The following is an 18757-nucleotide window of genomic DNA, read 5'->3' as shown; positions in this document are numbered from 1 at the left end:
TGTACCTTCTGACTAATGATGCGGAGCATTTTTCATATGCTTATTGGCCATTTTTATATCATTTTTAGTGAACTGTCTATTCAAGGGTTGCCCATTTAAAAAATCAGGTTATTTATCTTGTTGAGTTGGAACTCTTCTTTATCCTTGATACAAGTTCTTAATCAGATACACAGTCTACATGTCTTTCTTCCTAGTTTCTGGCTTGTCTTTTTATTTTCATAATGGCATCCTTCGAAGTGTAGGAGTTTTTAATTTTATTGAAGCCCAGTTTATCAGTTTTCTCCTTTTGGGCTCATGCCTTTGTTTTTTTGTTTTTTGTTTTGTCTTTTTAGGGCTGAACCCGAGGCATCTGGAGGTTCTCAGGCTAGCAGTCGAATCAGACCTGAACTGCGTCCTCATGGATGCTAGTCGGGTTCGTTAACCCCTGAGCCATGACGGAAACTCCGGCTTATGTGTTTGGAGTTGTCGCTAAGAACTCTGCATAACTCAGGGTCACGAAATGTCTTTTTAAAACGTTTCTATTGTAGTTGATTTATAACGTGTCAGTTCTGCTGCACAGCAAAGTGACCCATCATGCCTGTATATACATTCCCTTTCTTGTATTATCTTCCATCATGGTCTCTCCCAAGAGACTGGGTATAGTTTCCTGTGCTGTACAGTTGTGTATCCATTCTGAATTGTTTCTTGTTTGTGTAATATAAGCCTCTTAGTTTGTTTTTGCTTCTGGATATCCCGTTGTCTCAGCAGCATTTGTTGAAAAGACTTTTTCCCTGTTGAGTTATCTTGGCACCTTTGTCACATGTCAGTTGGCCATAAATGGGAAGGTTGATTTCGGAATGCTCAGGTCTATTCCGGGGATCTGTCAGTCTTTCCTTATGCCAGCACCACACCATCCCAATTACTGTAGCTTTATGATAAGTTTTTTTTTTTTTTTGTCTTTTTGTCTTTTTGCCATTTCTAGGGCTGCTCCCGCAGCATATGGAGGTTCCCAGGCTAGGGGTCAAATCGGAGCTGTAGCCGCCGGCCTGCGCCAGAGCCACAGCAACGCGGGATCCTAGCCACATCTGCCACCTACACCACAGCTCACGGCAACGCCGGATCCTTAACCCACTGAGCAAGGGCAGGGACCGAACCCGCAACCTCATGGTTCCTAGTCAGATTCGTTCACCACTGCGCCACGACGGGAACTCCTATGATAAGTTTTGAAACTATGCGGTAGAAGCCTTTTCACTTTGTTCTTCTTGTGCAACATCGTGGTGGTTCTTCTGGGTCCTTTGCATTTCCATATGCATTTTAGGATCACCTTGTCAATTTTTCCGCCACCAAAACAAAGCAAAACGACCTGCCGTGATTTTGCTAGGGATTGCCCTGACCCTACAGGTCAGTTGGAGGGATTTGCCTTCTTAACCACAGTTAACCTACTGATGTGTAATTACGTATCGTTCACTCCGTCGCTGGGCATCTGGTTCTTTCCTTTTCCTTTTTCATTCTCATGAGCAGGACTGCTGTGACCACAGGCCACATCCACTGTGACCGCGTCCAGCGTTTCTCTGGATGAAGGCTTCTCCCCCAAAGTGGATTTGCTTAGTGTTGGGTGTGTGCCTCGTCTGCTTTTCCAGACGATGCCCAGCTATGTTCTACAGTAGCTGTGCCCGCCTGCCCTGTAGTAGCAGCGGGGGTGTGAGCGTCTGTGCTCTTCAGTGGCCTCCTAACATTTGGTATGAGCTTTCTGTATTAATTTTCCCAATTTAGGAGGTATTAAAATCATGTTTTGTTACTGTTTTCATTTGTAGTTCCCCACGTACAATAAGATTGAGCATCTTTTCGCATGTTTCTTGGCCATCAGGATTTCTATTGCTGTAAAATGCCTTTTATTGATTCCTTTTGCTCATTTTTCCATTCTATTATTTCTATCTCGCTCATTGATTTTTAGGATTGAGAAAAAAAAATGTATATTCTGGGGTTTGCTGGTGGTCCAGCAGGTTAAGGATCTGGCATTGTTCCTGCTGTAGCTCAGGTTGCTGCTGTGGCTGGGGTTCAGTCTCTGGCCCAGGAATTTCTGCATACTGTGAGTGCAGCCAAAAAATAAAGAATTAAAAGAAATGCATTCTAGGCAGTAATTGTCCTTTACTTAGTGTGCTTCCTTCCTTCTTTCTTTCCATTCATTCGTTTATCCATCCAGTCATACTTTCTTAGTCCTCAACTCTAGGTTATCTCTTCATGTATCCATTTGCTTAGGTTCAAATTTGTGTTATTTAATTTCAGCCTAATTTTAGAAATTGCTGGTGTCTTTCTAGAATATCGCTGATCGGAAACACAAGAGAAATGATCCTGGGAGTTCCTGTCATAGCTCGGCAGGTTAAGAATCCTACTAGTATCCACGAGGGTGTGGGTCTGATCCCTGACCTTTCCCAGTGGGTTAAAGGCTGTGAGCTGCAGTGTAGGTCACAGAGGCAGCTCGGATCTCGCATTGCCATGGCTGTGGCATAGACCAGCAGCTGAAGCTCCAATTCAACCCCTGGTCTGGGGACTTCCCTATGCTGGGAGTGAGGCCCTAAAAAAACAACAAAAAAAAAGCTTCTTTAGGAGCTTCACTGTGGGTAGGTTAATGATCCAGTTTATCTCTGGAGGTGCCAGATTAATCCCCGGCCTGGCACAGGGGTTGAGGATCTGGAGTTGCTGCAGCCGTGGCATTGGTCAAAGCTCCGGCTTAGATTCGATCCCTATCCTGGGAAGTTTCATATGCCGAGGGTGGGGCCAAAAAGGAAAAAAAAAAAGATGCTCCTTTAGTTTTTTTCTTCCAGAGTTAATAAGTTCCATAGCAAGTATTTCAGGCAGAGTAATTTATTTTTTTTTATAATGATTTTTATTTTTTCCATCATGCTGGTTTACAGTGTAGTGTCTGGTATTCTCCTGTACAGCAAGTGACCCAGTCACACATACATAGATAACACTCTTTTTCTCACAGTCTCCTCCATCAGGCTCCATCATAAGTGGCTAGATAATAGTTCCCAGTGCTATACAGCAGGATCTCATTGCTTACAGGCAGAGTAATTTATCAATTGCTCAGGAAATGCTTATAACCATGGTTCTCAATCTTGGCTGCACATTTAGAATCACTTGAGACCTATCGGAAAATTTGATGTCCGAGCCATAGCCCAAAGAGCTGAATCAGAATCTCTGGGAGTGGGGCCCAGGCGCCATTATTTTCAAAAGCTCCCCCGATGGTTCCAAAGCTGAGAACCCTTGATTTGTAGAAATGCTTGTTCCATGCAGAGTGTGGTACAGATTGTGGTTCTCGCAACCCGGTGTGTCCCAGGCTTGCTTCAGTGTAGCAGTCACATGGGGCCCTTGTTAAAAATACTGATTCCCTGGTGCCTCGACTGGGGTTTTCTGTTTTGTTTTTCTGTTTTTTTTTTGTTTTTTTTTTCTTTTTTTGACTGCCCCCCAGCATATGGAGTTCCCAGGCCAGGGATCAGATCTGAGCCAGAGTTGCAGCCTAAGCCGAAGCTGCAGCAACACCAGATCCTTAACCCCACTCTGCTGGGCCAGGGATCCAACCTGTGTCCCAGCGCTGCAGAGACGCCACTGATCCCATTGCATAGCTGTGGACACTCCTTGGCTAGGGGTTTTGACCAGTAGGTTTGAAGTGGAGCAGGGAATCTGTTTTTTTTTATTTCTTTTTTGTTGTTGTTTTAGGGCCCCATCCACAGCATAGGGAGGTTCCCAGGCTAGGGGTCGAATTGGAGCTACAGCTGCCGGCTTATACCACAGCCGCAGCAACGCCAGGATCTGAGCTGCATCTTTGACCTACACCCCAGTTCATGGCAACGTTGGCTCCTTAACCCGCTGAGCAAGGCCAGGGATGGAACCTGAATCCTCATGGATCCCAGTCAGATTTGTTACCACTGAGCCACGATGGGAACTCCGAGAGTCTAATTTTTAATGTGTTACCTGATTTTTATTGGTTTATGAAACAGTACCAACGCTTTTAAAAAATAAAAAAAGTGGGATCTTCAAAATAGTGACTTAAAAGGTAACTTCAATTTATAACATTATTAGGACTTGAACTGTGGATTAAGAAAAACTTTCTACTTCCTGTTATCTTTCTAAAATATATGTTCCAGGAGTTCCCATTGTGGCTCAGTGGTTAATGAACCCGACTAGCATCCATGAGGATGTGGGTCCAATCCCTGGCCTCGCTCAGTGGGTTAAGGATCCGGTGTTGCCATGAGCTGTGGTGTAGGTCGCAGACCCTGCTCGGATCCCAAGTGGCTGTGGCTGTGGTGTAGGCCAGCGGCTGTAGCTCTGATGTGACTGCTAGCCTGGGAACCTCCATATGCCCCGGGTGCAACCGTAAAAAGACAAATACACATACACACACACCCTATGTCCTGTGACACTGACGTGGGAGACAAAACAGTGCACAGGTGCTGGGAAGCCCCAGCTGGGTCCGACGTGAAGTCTTCTATCTGAATTCTCTCTCCCTCTCAGCTCGCCAGTGGGGCTCCGGGTGGGACCTGGGGAGAGGCCCTAGGAGCCAAGAGCTGCGTCTGGTAAACAGTCTCTAGGATTCGGAGCTGTTTGTTTCTTTCCAGCCCTGAAGTCTCACGGGGTGGTTGTTTAAGTTGGAGCTCTCATAAAGAGCATGGGAACAACTCAAAGCAAGGTGTCAGGAAACGGAGTTCTGGGTACATCCAGATGCCACACTTGGTGTCAATGTCACTGTTTGAACAGTGCACAGCCCCCTCCCCCCCAACCCCCAAATACCAGCGGGGCGGTAAGAGGATGTTTTACAAGTTAGACACGGTGTTTACCTTTAGTCATGTCACGCTCAGGAGAAACTTGATGCATCTAAGAATTTAAATGCTGGGGAACCAAGCCAAAGCGAAAACACGTGTCAGCCTACATCCTCGCAGGATGAACTTGCCAGCCAGGCTCTGTGCGTCGGAGGCGCATACACACGAGGGACCCTTTCTCGGTGTCTAAGCAGTTCCTGCTTTTCCAGGCCATTTTTTCTCTCTGAGGTTCAGCCTTTGGGATGATACAAACATAGCAAGGTTACCTAGTTCCTTCTCTTGACTTAATGCATTTGTAAAGACTTCAGGGCTTGGCTTTGCATTCCTCAAAGTCGAGAGAGATGTTTGTTTCTGATTATACGAGATGACTTCATCTGGTGTTGAGGGCCATGCTCTGTGGCTGCAGCCTTCTGTTATGCATCCCGAACACGTCGATGGCCCCCAGGAGGGAGTCATAGCAGAAGGATTGAGCAATTCCCTGCAAAGCAAGAATGTTCTCGACATTGCAGAGTGTAGTTCCAGAGAAAAATGTAACTCTTTAATGCTTGTAATGTTTCCTTATGGAAGGAAATTTACTTGTGAGTATAAATAATAGATGCTGGCTTAAGAAACCCTGGAGATTTACGGATGGGTCATTTCACAAAAAAGAATGTTTAAACAGCAAGATCATCCTGAAATGGGGAGTGCCCAATGTGGCTCAGTGGTAACAAACCTGACTAGTAACCATGAGGTTGTGGGTTCGATCCCTGGCGTTGCTCAGTGGGTTAAGGATCTCGTGTTGTTGTGAGCTTGGCGTAGGTTGCAGATGTTGCTCGGATCCTGTGTGGCTGTGGTTGTGGGGTAGGCTGGCAGCTGTAGCTCCGATTGGACCCCTAGACTGGGAACCTCCAAATGCCACAGGTGCAGCCCTAAAAAGGCCAAAAAAAAAAAGATCATGCTGAAATAAACCAGAGGAAGCAGAGACGGAGTCATCTGCAAGGATGCTGGTTGATTTCCCTCGGTGACGAATGCTGACCCTAGTCTAGCCCCTTCTGGATAAGATTCCTCAGGCGTGGCTTCCTGGGGTAGGTGGTTGTGTCTTTCCTTAGGAGGATCTGTTGCGAGCAGTCAGCTCCTTTTGTCAAAAGCACAGCAGGAGTTCCCATTGTGGCGCAGTGGAAACGAATCCGACTAGTGTCCAAGAGGATGCGGGTTCGATCCCCAGCCTCGCTCAGTGTGTTAAGGATCCAGTGTTGCCATGAGCTGTGGGGTAGGTTGCAGGTGAGGCTCAGATCTCACATTGCTGTGGCTGTAGTGTAGGCCAGCAGCTGTAGCTCCAGTTCGACGCCTAGCCTGGGACTTTCCATATGCCATGGGTGCAGCCCTAAAAAGACAGAAAGCACAGCAGTTTTGCTTATCATTATATGGCTAGTGACTAATAGCAAGCTTGGCACAGGGTAAACACCCACACTTGTTTGTAGAAATCCTTGGTTTTCCAGGCCCGGAACATTCCAATTCAGTCAGACACGACAGAGTGATTTGTCTTTTTTCTTCTCTTTCTAGTGTTCAAAGCTTCTTTCGGACACAAGTGTCATTCAGTTCTATCCAAGCAAATTTGTTCTTATCACCGACATACTTGACACATTTGGTAAGTACTCATTCTATTCATCTTAGATCTAAGAAGTACATTTGTTTTGCCAGAAGTTGGATGGTGGACTTGCCTTTTTTTTTTTTTTTTTTTTTGGTTTTTAGGGCCACACTTGTGGCATATAGAAGTTCCCAGGCCAGGAGTCCAATTGGAACTGCAGCTGCCTGCCACACCACAGTCACAGCCGTGCTGGATCTGAGCCACATCTGCGACCTGCATCACATCTTGCAGCAATGCCAGATCCTTAACCCCCTGAGCAAGGCCAGGGATTGAACCCTCATCCTCATGGATACTATGTCTGGTTCTTAACCTGCTGAGCCGCAGTGGGAACTTCCCATCACCAAGTTCTTCAAATCAGCTTTTCCAGGATGTCCATTTTTCTGTCTTCACTGTTAAAACCTTAGTCCAAGCCACAGTCCTCTGCCGCCTGGATGATGGCTGCAGCTCCTGTGAGGTCTTCGAGCATGATTGTGGCTTCCCCTGTCTCAAACCTCACCCCTCAGGCCTGGGGATCTTTGCGAGCCCAGCAGAGGGGTCCAGACTCATGAGAATAATCTGGAGCTGCTTGGAGAACAGGGGGTCTCCATGCTTCCTGGTGATGGTCAGTGGTTAGAACATTGTGGCATTAGCAGTTTGCCCAAACCGTGTAACCCGGAGGCGGTTAGCCGTGAGGTGCCCCCAGAGACCCAGGAAACAGTCTTTTTCGAAAACTGAACAGAGGAGATCAGAAGACCTTCACTGTCTTGCCAAGGAAGGACCAGGAGGCTCCCAACCTGGCAAGTCTCGTCTGAAACCCACCGAAAGAGCTAACGTGTCAGAAAGCAGAATGAGAGGGAGCCATTTATTTCTGCACAGGAGGCCAGGGATCTGAGCATATTCGCTAGGACAAGTGAGAGAAAACCCGACTCCTATCAGTCTTGGCGGAAAAGGGGGATATTAATTGGCTTCTGTTGAAAAGTCCAGTGGTAGGTTCTGGCTTCAGGTGCAGCTGGATGCAGGCATCCAACAGTATCTTCAGGACCTTGGCTTTTTCTACTGCTTTTTCTGGAGTGGCTTTATTCTCAAGCTCCACAAGGTGTCCTCAGCTTCTGTCAGTTTTGCTGCTAGGCGTTGCAGGACAAAGAAAGAACTTCCAAGCTTTTCTTTCTTTCTTTTTTTTTTTAGGGCCACATTCAAGGCATATGGAGGTTCCCAGGCTAGGGGTCCAATCGGAGCTACAGCTGCTAGCCTATACCACAGCCACAGCAATGCAGGATCCAAGCCATATCTGCCACCCACACCACAGCTCACGGTAACGCCAGAACCTTAACCCATTGAGCAAGGCAAGGGATTGAACACACAACCTCATGGTTCCTAGTCGGATTCGTTTCCACTGAGCCACGACGGGAACCCCTCTTTCTTTTTTCTTTTTTTTTCTTTTTTTCGGCTTTTTAGGGCTGCACGTGTGGCATATGCAAGTTCCCAAACTAGGGGTTGAATCGGAGCTATAGCTGCTGGCCTACACCTCAGCCACAGCAACTCAGGATCCAAGCCTCGTCTGCAACCTACACCACCGCTCATGGCAACGCTGGATTCCCCAACCCACTGAGTGAGACCAGGGATCAAACCTGCATCCTCATGGATACTAGTCGGATTCCTTTCCGCTGTGCCACAGTGGGAACTCCTTTTAATCAAGCTTTTCAACAGGAGTCCTGGAATTCTATCTCATTGGCCTGGCCCGGATCACACTCAGTCCCTGAGCCAGTTTGGGATCTGGGGGAATGACATAGGTGGTTTATCCAGACATGGGTTACCCCAAAGGAAAAGGGGTGCTGCTGTTGCCAGAAGAAAGGGGAGTAGGCACCACCTGGGCTCAAAAAAGTGATGTTCCAGCTAAACGATAGGCCCTTCGGGTTCAGATGACCTGGAAGAGGGGGTGTCGTGCATTGCTGGGAGCTGAGGATGTATCCATAAATGGGACAAAAATCCCCACCTTTGGGACAGCAAGAGAGAATTCACAGAACAAATAAGTAAAACCGATTGTGTGTTAGACAAAAAAAAAGCCAGACCAGAGCAGAGTGAGGAAGTGAGGGAAGTGGCAGGGGGTGGGCGTGGGGCTGCACTTTTTTTTTTTTTTTAATTTCTCAATGAATTTTTTTTTAATTTCTCAATGAATTTTATTACATTTATAGTTGTACAATGATCATCACAACCCGATTTTACATCATTTCCATCCCAAACCCCCAGCCCCTTTCCCCAGCCCCCAATCTGTCTCCTTTGGAAACCATAAGTTTTTCAAAGTCTGTGAGTCAGTATCCGTTCTGCAAAGAAGTTCATTCTGTCCTTTTTTTAGATTCCACGTGTAAGTGAGAGCACATGATGTTGGTGTCTCACTGTCTGACTTCACTTAGCATGATAATATCTGGGTCTGTCCGTGTTGCTGCAAATGCCGTTCTTTCTTTTTTTCTTTTCTTTCTTTTTTTTTTTTTTTTGGTCTTTTCTAGGGCCGTGCCTGCGGCATAGGGAGGTTCCCAGGCTAGGGGTCCAATCGGAGCTGTAGCCGCTGGCTTATACCACAGCTCACAGCAACACTGGATCCTTAACCCACTGAGCAAGGCCAGGGATCGAACCTGCAACTTCATGGTTCCTAGTCGGATTCATTAGCCACTGAGCCATGACGGGAACTCCCCTCTTTCCTTTTAATAGCTGAGTAATATTCCATTGTGTATATGTACCACATCTTCTTGATCTGCTCCTCTGTTGATGGACATTTGGGTTGTTTCCATGTCTTGGCTATTGTGTATAGTGCTGCCGTGAACACTGAAGTACATGTGTCTTTTCGCGTCATGGTTTTCTCTGGATAGAGGCTCCGGAGCGGGATTGCTGGGGCTGCGCTTTTAAATCGCATTTTCAGAGAAGGCCTGGGAAGCTGATGTGTGTGCAAGTACTTGAAGGGGGTGAGAGCTGAGTCACATGCTGGCATTGTGGGGCCAGGTTAGGATCTAGAAACAGCTGATGCAAAGACCCCAGGGGTGGGAGCAGGCCTGGCAGGAGAACGGAGAGGGCAGGGTGGCTGGAAGGGTGTGAGCAGGGGTGGGGACGAGGGTGGTAGCCCAGGAGCTGCCATGGCCAGAGAGCCTGCTGGGTCACAGAGGCCATGATAAGGACTTGGACTTTGACCCTGAGGGTGTGAGGAGCCATGGTGGGGGTGGGGTGGGGGGGTGAAGCAGAGAAGGTAGAAGAATTTCTGATTTTTTTTTTTGTTTTCTTTTTATGGCTGCACCTGCAGCTTGGAGATTCCCAGGCTAGGGGATAGAATCTGAGCTACACTGCTGGCCTATGCCACAGCCATGGCAACGTGGGATCCGAGCCTCACCTGTGACCCACACCACAGTTCACGGCCGCACCGGATCCCCAACCCACTGAGCGAGGCCAGGGATCGAACCTGGATCTTCATGGAGACTAGTTGGGTTCGTTACCACTAATGAACATGCCAGGAACTCCCTGATTTGGGTTTTAATGGGCTCCCAGTGACTGCCTTGTTGAGACTTAACTGTAGCTTGAGGGCAAGGGAGGGACCCAGTTGGGAGGCCGATGTGAAAAATGAGGGTGGCCTGGACCCGGGGACGTGGTGGAGAAGCAGGAAGGGATCCTGAGTGGATGGTGCATGAGGCTCTCAGAATAGACATCAAGTCACACAGCGCCTGGGCCTCAGCTAATCCTCACACCCCACCTGCCCCCGGGGGGGGCGAGGACTTCAACCAGCGAGGGAGGCCAGTGGCTGTGGCCGGTTCTCCTGACAGTTCTGTTTCTCCTGGTGAGTTAACACCCTGGCCTTGTGGTTTCCCTCGCCAGCCTCCTGCCAGTTGGTTTTGCATGAGTCAGCATCCTAGAGCTGACCCTAGCTCTGGGCCGCTGATGAGCCTGCCAGCCCGGCCGGATCGAGAGGTTAGCCTTGTGAGAATTGGGGGCATCCCTTCTGCCAGCCTCTGCACACCTCAGCCAGCCAGGAGCGGGTGTAGATGCCTGCCATCCTCGCTGTGTCCCGGTGGTGACCTAGGCTGGGAGTTGAGACTAACGGGGATAAACCCCCAGCAAATAATGTCCTTGGGCCTGACTCTGTCCTCGGAGCTCCCGTGATATTCAGTCACACGGACCTCATCGCGGCTCCATGAGGTAGGGTCTGTATTTCCCCCCATTTCACAGAAGAGGAACCTGAAGCACAGGAAGTAAAGCAGCTTGCCCGGGTCCCCAGGGTAGTGAGGGGTGGAGCTGGAACTCATTGAGTTCTCTCTCTGCAGGCAAAGCACCTGCTTTATTGCTGTTGAACTTGGCTCATGGGGGAACTTCTTTCCATGAAAACTACAAATGTCAGTACCTCTGACCCATCAACTTCACCTCTGAGAATTCATCTCAGCAACCTGAGTGACCATCCATAGGGGAGCAGTGAAACAGATGACAGCATGTCTGTACAATGGAGAACTAGGAGGCCTCTGAGAAAGAGTGAGGATGGCTCGGGGTCCCATGCAGAAGGATCCCCGGGGTATGTCATCACATGAAAAGCTCAAGGTGCAGGATCGCTGTAGAGGATGTCCTGTTTTGTGTAGAAAAGGAGGCAAGAAATCATATACTCAGTTGTATTCACATGTATTTGCCTAAAGAAACATTGGAAAGATACGAAAGAAACTATCAAGAGTGGGGCCCTCAGACAGAGGCTGGGGCTGTGATCTGGGTGGGACAGGCTGAGAGAGAAACATCATTCATTTCCTTCTGCAGCCGTGTAAAATTTTGAACAGTGGGCATACTCACAGCGCTCTTAGGAGTGCCCAGGTCTGGATCCAATGCAGGTAGCTCTTCCCAGGACCACGAGGCAGCCTGTGTGCAGGTGCTCCAGGACACGTGGGGACGCTTTAGGGCTTGTGAGGAGTTTTCGCCTTTTAAAAACAAAGTGGGAGTTCCTGTGGTGGCGCGTCGGAAACGAGTCTGACTAGGAACCATGAGGTTTCGGGTTTGATCCCTGGCCTCGCTCAGTGGGTTAAGGATCTGTCTTTGCCGTGAGCTGTGGTATAGGTTGCAGACACTGCTCAGGTCTGATGTGGCTGTGGCCATGGCTGTGGTCGTTGTGTAGACTGGCAGCTGCAGCTCCAATTGATCTGTAGCCTGGGAACCTTCATATGCTGTGGGTGCGGCCCTAAAAAAGCAAAATAAAATGAAATAAAAATGGAGCGAGACTGGCTTTGCTTGGGTGGCAGCTTGGAGTGCTGTGGTCCATCGGGCGTGCGCCGCTGTTACTGCGCTCCGCAGGAGGGTGTGTCTGCAGGGGAGCAGGTGTTCGGTGGTCAAGGGTGGAGCCTCGAGTTGGGCAGGGATGTGGGGAGCGGCCCCGGGCATCTGTAGCACACAGGCGTGGCTGCACTTTCGATGGGATTTCCTTGGAGGCAGCACAGGGCTGGGGCTCTGGTGTCTCCCCACCTTCATCCCTTGTCTCTCCTCCGCCAGGGTTATGTGAACTTGAGCCTTGGTTTCTTCCCTGGAGCAGTGGGCCTCACAGACCCTGCCTCTGGGGATTTCATGCAGAAGAATTCAGTGAGAGAATATGTAGGAAGCGTATGATGTGTTCCTTGCAGGATCAGTGTAACCAACTTGGAACCGTGCCAGGCACAAAGGGCGGTGCTCCGAAAACGTTAGCTGTTGTCATTGATCTACTTTAGGGCCCTTGATTTATAAGAAATTATCAAGAAAGGAAATAAATCTAGGATCAGGTATTATTTCTCAAAATAGTTGGCCACTGACTCAGCAAAGAAAAATATCACCAAACTCCTTTGGTCAAAAATGATTCTCTAGGACTTCCCGTCGTGTCGTGGCCCAGTGGTTCACGAACCTGACTAGTATCCTTGAGGATGCAGGTTCGATTCCTGGCCTTGCTCAGTGGATTAAGGATCTGTGAGCTGTGGTGTAGGTCGCAGACGTGGCTTGGATCCCACGAACTGTGATGTAGGCTGGCAGCTGCAGCTTGGATTCGACCCCTGGCCTGGGAACCTCCATGTGCCATGGGTGAGGCCCTAAAAAAGACAAAAGACAAAGAAAAAAAAAAAATTCTCTAGTTAAAGGCGTCTTAGAATATGAAAGTGAAATATAGAAATTGTGTTTTCTCTTTTTAAAAACTAAAAAAAGGAGTTCCCGTCATGGCGCAGTGGTTAACGAATCCGACTAGGAACCATGAGGTTGCGGGTTCGGTCCCTGCCCTTGCTCAGTGGGTTAAGGATCCGGCGTTGCCGTGAGCTGTGGTGTAGGTTGCAGATGTGGCTCGGATCCCGCGTTGCTGTGGCTCTGGCGTAGGCCGGTGGCTACAGCTCCGATTCGACCCCTAGCCTGGGAACCTCCATATGCCGCGGGAGCGGCCCAAGAAATAGCAACAACAACAACAACAACAACAAAATTTAAAAAAAAAATTAAAAAAAAAAACCTAAAAAAAAATATTTTTGGCTGCGCCCGAGGCCCATGAAAATTCCTGGGCCAGAGATGAAACCCTTGCCACAGTAGCAACCCAAGACACTGCAGTGAAAAGGCTGATCCTTACTCTGCTGAGTCACAAGGGAACTGTGGAGAAATTATGTTTTCCTGTTTTTTTAAAAGAGCTAGTTTTAGAGGAGTTCCCTTTGTGGCTCAGTGGTTAACGGGTCTGACTAGGATCCATGAGGATGCAGGTTCGATCTCTGGCCTTGCCCAGTGGGTTAAGGACTGACATTGCCATGAGCTGTGGTGTAGGTCAAAATGCGGCTCGGATCCTGCCTTGCTATGGCTGTGGTGGGCACTTCTGTATGCTGCAGGTATGGCCCTAAAAAAGAAAAAAAAAAAAAAAAGCCAGTTTTAGAGAGATGGCACACTGAAGGAAGTAAAGATATTGCATTCTCTCTCTTTTTTTGTCTTTTGTCTTTTTAGGGCCACACCTGTGGCATTTGGAGGTTCCCAGAACAGGGGTCTAATCGGAGCTGTTGCCGCCAGCCTACACCACAGCCACAGCAACGCCAGATCTGAGTCTTGTCTGCGACCTACACCACAGCTCATGGCAACTCGGGATCCTTAACCCACTGAGCGAGGCCAGGGATCGAACCCACAACCTCATGGTTCCTAGTCGCATTCGTTTCCGCTGTGCCACCATGGGAACTCCAGACATTGCGTTCTTGTATGCCGGGTCCTTTGGAGGTGTGAGAAGTTAGTGGCTTGCTGTGCTGTGTCATGGCCAAGGTAAACTGCCTGTCGTCCCAGTGCTGGGAGTTCTGGGGTCATCCCAGAGGAGGCCTCTTTCGGCAGCAGGTGTGGCTGCCGTGGGGAGCCTGAGACTGCAGGTAACCAAACACTTCCTGCCAGGAGGGCAAAGGCGAGTGGCTTTGAGAAACCGGGGCTTGATCCCTGAGGTTTCCTGGGAACCTCTAAATTGAATCCAGAGTTGGGGGCAGTAGTCCCGAAGCTCACCTGCACACCTGGGGGGCTTTGAGAACACTTCCGATGATCCGGCTGTACCCCAGACCATATACGCTGGACCCTCTGAGGGTAGACGCGGGCCTCAGCACCCCAGGTGCTCTGAGTGTTGGGCCAAAGCTGAGACCCCCTGGTTTAGAAGGGAAGACGGAGGCTCTGGGTAGTTTCTAGAGATTCCCACCCCTGAGGTCATTTTTAGCGCAGAGACCCATGGTACCTGCCTAAATCGCTAGTTCTCACACTTGGAATTCCCTTTTGGTGAAGAAGGTTAAGGATCCGGTATTATCACTGCAGCAGCTCAGGTCACGGGTCTGATCCCTGGTCCAGGAACTTCCATATGCTGTGGGCACAGCCAAAGGAAAAAAAAAAAAATAGTTCTCCCACACTTGAGCATATATAACAACTTCCTAGCAAGGTTATTCAAAATTTATATTTCTAGTCCTCGACCCCCAAAATATTCTTTTTTCACTAGCTCTGAGGTGGACCCAGGAAGGAATATTTTTGGCAAGTGTCTTTAGGTGATTGTAATTGTAAGTAGCCCACGCTGCGGGAGGGCCTCTCTTAGCTTGACTGGCTTTCTCCATGGAAACCTGTATTCTGTCATTTCTATTTCTTTTTTTTTTTTGCGGGCCACACCCATGGCATATGGAAGTACCCAGGTTAGGGGTCAGATCAGAGCTACAGCTGCCGGCCAGCACCACAGCCACAGCCACAGCCACAGCAATGCTGGATCTGAGCAGCGTCTGCAACCTACATACACCACAGTTCATGGTAACTGGATCCTTAGCCCACCGACCGAGGCCAGGGATCAAACCCGAATTCTTATGGATGCTAGTCAGATTCATTTCCACTGTGCCACAACCAGAACTCCTGTCATTTCTTGATGAGGTCACTTTTCTGCCTCTCACAGAAAATAAAAGTCCCCTCTTTGAATTAAAAAAATCTGAAATTAAAAGTCATGGCTACAACTTTATCCCACTAGGTGGCAGCATACTGTCACCAGTTGGAGCTCATTTGGGCGAGGTCCCCTGTGTGTCTCTAATTAACGCACATTAATTTAGGGTTTTTGCTCATGAGGAGCGTGAGGCTGACACCGTATGTCCTTTTCTCCCCAGGAAAGCTGGTGTACGAGCGAATCTTTTCCATGTGTGTGGATAACCGCAGCGTCTTACCAGGTAATGTCATAGCTGCTCCCTGGACTTGATTCCGCCCTAGAGTCAGGATTAGAAAGTTTTTTTTTTTTTGTCTTTTTGCTATTTCTTGGGCTGCTCCCACGGCATATGGAGGTTCCCAGACTAGGGGTCAAATCGGAGCTGTAGCCACCGGCCTACACCACAGCCACAGCAACGCGGGATCCGAGCCACGTCTGCAACCTACACCACAGCTCACGGCAACGCCGAATCCTTAACCCACTGAGCAAGGGCAGGGACCGAACCCGCAACCTCATGGTTCCTAGTCGGATTCGTTAACCACTGCGCCACGATGGGAACTCCAAGGGTTAGAAAGTTTATATCAAGGCAGGATTTATTGAGACCCGAAATAAAGTTAAAAAAAAAAATTTTTTTTTTTGTGCTGTGTTAAACATAAAAGAAATGTCTTTACAGATGTCTGATCCTTTGTCTTCCAAGCATGAGGTTTTTAAACAAACTAGGGATTTGAGCAAGTCATGTGAATCTGCAGGCATGGAAAGATATTACAGTCAAATTCAGCTGAACCTTTATACCAACTGAGATTTTAGTATTTTTCCTGTCTTTCCTAAGAAGCAAATTGCTTTACAAACCCAACTTTATATATATATATATTAAAGAAGTGTCAAATAAATCAGTCATGATAGATGCTTTGAATCTACAGTCTCTGCCCCAGTGATGTTTGCATTCCATTTATTGCCACCCAGTTTTAAACTCTTAGGAGGTTAGAATGAGACAACGAGAGCACACATAGAGTCCTTTGTCCTATAAATGATGCTGAGGAGGCCGGCAATCTGGAACCCTCAGTCACAGCGCCCTTTCCCTCTGATTCCTCCTTTCAAGTTCCTAGCGGTGCTCAGAGGAGGCGGACTTATCTGTGCAAGTTAGAACAGCAAGCTCACCCCCTCTCCGCGCCACCAATTTCTGCTTCTAGCAGCAGGATTTCCCTGAAGGCTGAAGAAATGACGTCAGTGATGGCAACCCATAATTTGACCTCTTTTTGTCTGTTTATCTATCTTTTTTTTTTTTTTTTGCTTTTTAGTGCCTCACCCGCAGCATACGGAGGTTCCCAGGCTAGGGGTTGAGTCAGAACCGTAGCCGTCAGCCTACACCACAGCCACAGCAACATCAGATCCAAGTCTCATCTGTGACCTACACCACAGCTCACGGCAATGCTGGATCCTTAACCTGCTGAGTGAGGCCAGGGATCGAACCCGAAACCTCATGGTTCCTAGTCGGATTCATTTCTCATGCACCACGACGGGAACTTCTGCCTGTCTTTTTTAATCTTTCTTTTTCTTTCTTTAACTTCCTGTCTCTCTCTGTCTCTGTCTCTTTCTTTCTCTCTGTTTCCTTTCTTTTTTTACTTTCCTCCCATCTTGCTGCATTGTTCCATCTGTCTACATTGTCAAAGTGATGTAATGTGCATGTTTCTCAGAACAACCAAACTCTACAGACCTTTAGGACTAGAAAAGCTCTTGGGAATCATCCTGTCTCACCCTAGGCAGGCAAACCCAGCAGGGAAGAATCAGGCGTACCATGCCCTGCCACCACTTAAGGAGAGCCTGGCTCTGAGCGCTGGCCCTGCACTGTCCGGTACGGTGGCCACTGGTCACATGGGGCTCTTGAGCATAGAGAGGTGGCCAGTCCAAACTGAGATGTGCTCTGAGTATAAATATATATGTATATATATATATATATATATATATATATATATATATATATATACTGTATTTCAGAGACTTAAATAAAAGACCATAAAGTATCACTCTAATTTTTACATTGCTTACATGTTGAAATGATATATTAGATGAATTGGGCTAAATGAAGTATATTGTTAAAATTTCACCTGTTTTGTTTTACCTTTTTGAATATGGTTCATACAGTATTTCTACTGGATAGCACCCTAGACCTTCCTTCCACCACGTCATACCTGTGATTGATCGAGATATGTGTGTGTATATATATTATAGAGAGAAAGAGAGAGATAGAGAGAGAGAGAGAGACCATACCCATGGCTTATGGAAGTTCCCAGGCCACAGATTGGGTCTGAGCCGCAGCTGATGCAATGCCAGATCCTGAACCCTCTGCCCAGGGCTGAGGATCGAACCAGTGCCTCAGCAGCAACTCGAGCCGCTGCGCAGACAACACTGGCTCCTTATCTGCTGCACTACAGGGGGAATTCCACACCTGTGATGTGTTTTACCAGCTCCTCCCCTGTTCTAGGCTTCTCAGGGGCCTGAATGGAAGGGCCTCCTCTCTGCCTGGGGATTTGGGAAATTGGGCAACATACGTTTTAACTATACCCTTGTCAGCTTTTCTTCCATGTACTATCCTGGCACCTGTAAACTCTACAGTCTGCAGACAGAATTAAACCTAGGTAGGGGTTTTCTTTGCCTATAATAGTAGTTTTAAAAATGCTGTTTGATATAGGTCCTACTTCTTCCTAATGCTGTATACCTAACTACTTAAAACTATTTATAATCCCTGCCCGGCCCCCAGAGGCATTTGTGTTTGCATTGACTACAATAATTTTCCTCCCTCTCAGTTTTCGCTAACTACCAAACAGCATTTTAGGGCTAGTTAAGGAAAAATTACTGGTAACTTTCTCTCTACCTAAACTATGAAAGTTCAAACTAAAAGGCTATTTTTGGAAGTTCCCCTGTGGCACAGCGGGTTAAGGACCTGGCATCACCATAATTTTGGCGCAGGTTGCAGTTGTGGCGTGGGTTCAGTTCCTAGCCTAGGAACTTCCACTTACTGTGGGTGCAGCCAAAAAAAATAAGACTATTTTCATGTTCACTTTTAGTTCTTGTCTAAATATATTAGCATGTTTATCACTAAATTCTTCCCTCCCTACATATGTTTTAACTACGCTTGTCAGCTTTTCTTCCATGTACTATCCTGGCACCTGTAAACTCTACAGTCTGCAGACAGAATTAAACCTAGGTAGGGGTTTTCTAACCTTTTTTTTTTTTTTTTTTAACCTTGAGTGATGCAAATCAGGCTTCTGTTTTCTTGAAAATAATTTTATTTTCCCCCTTGCAGATAAAATCTGCATGTGTTCTTTCCATTTCCAAGAACCTGAAAGGGAAAGGGACAGACTTTTCTCAAAAACATCAGTAATCTTGGGATGACTATTTTTTTTAGGGCCTTACCCATAGCGTATGGAAGCTCCCTATAGCTGCCGGCCTACCCCACAGCCACAGCAACACCAGATCCAAGCCGCATCTGCAGCCTACACCACAGTTCACGGCAACACCAAATCCTCAACCCACTGAGCGAGGCCAGGGATCGAACCCGGGTCCTCATGGTTACTAGTCAGGTTCATTACCGCCAAGCCACAGCGGGAACTCTGGGGCAAGTCTTAACAATAATTGTGAAGTAAGCTTTTGAAATCTACTGTGCAGCATTCTGCAAAAGAAATTATGCAGAGAGAGAAGTCCGGCGGCATGTGAACTCATTCTTTCCATTTGAATCACATTCTGATGGTGAACTTAGTATTTGAGCCCTTTACCTTCAGGACTTTTAACTAAAGCTGATCTCTTATGAGCTCAGAAAGATACCAGTGCCCTTTGGGTTCACAGAAAGTACATGCTACTAGATGTGGTCATTTTTTCCCCAACATTTTCCTAATCCAGCCTCTGAGTGAGGCGATGATGTATTCCAAGGGATAAAGCAAT

General features: G+C 47.7%; 1 protein-coding gene across 1 annotated transcript in view; it reads left to right on the top strand.

The window, feature by feature from the left end:
* Positions 1–18757, top strand: part of VPS35L (VPS35 endosomal protein sorting factor like) — a 115553-nt gene that overhangs the window by 22939 nt on the left and 73857 nt on the right. The window contains exons 8-9 of the mRNA XM_047780388.1: positions 6342–6426; positions 15003–15062. Coding sequence (XP_047636344.1) covers positions 6342–6426; positions 15003–15062 — 145 coding nt within the window. The remainder of the gene's footprint in view (positions 1–6341; positions 6427–15002; positions 15063–18757) is intronic.

The sequence above is a fragment of the Phacochoerus africanus genome, chromosome 5 (genome assembly GCF_016906955.1).
Source record: "Phacochoerus africanus isolate WHEZ1 chromosome 5, ROS_Pafr_v1, whole genome shotgun sequence".
NCBI lineage: Eukaryota > Metazoa > Chordata > Mammalia > Artiodactyla > Suidae > Phacochoerus > Phacochoerus africanus.
This window is presented reverse-complemented; position numbering and strand designations above follow the sequence as displayed.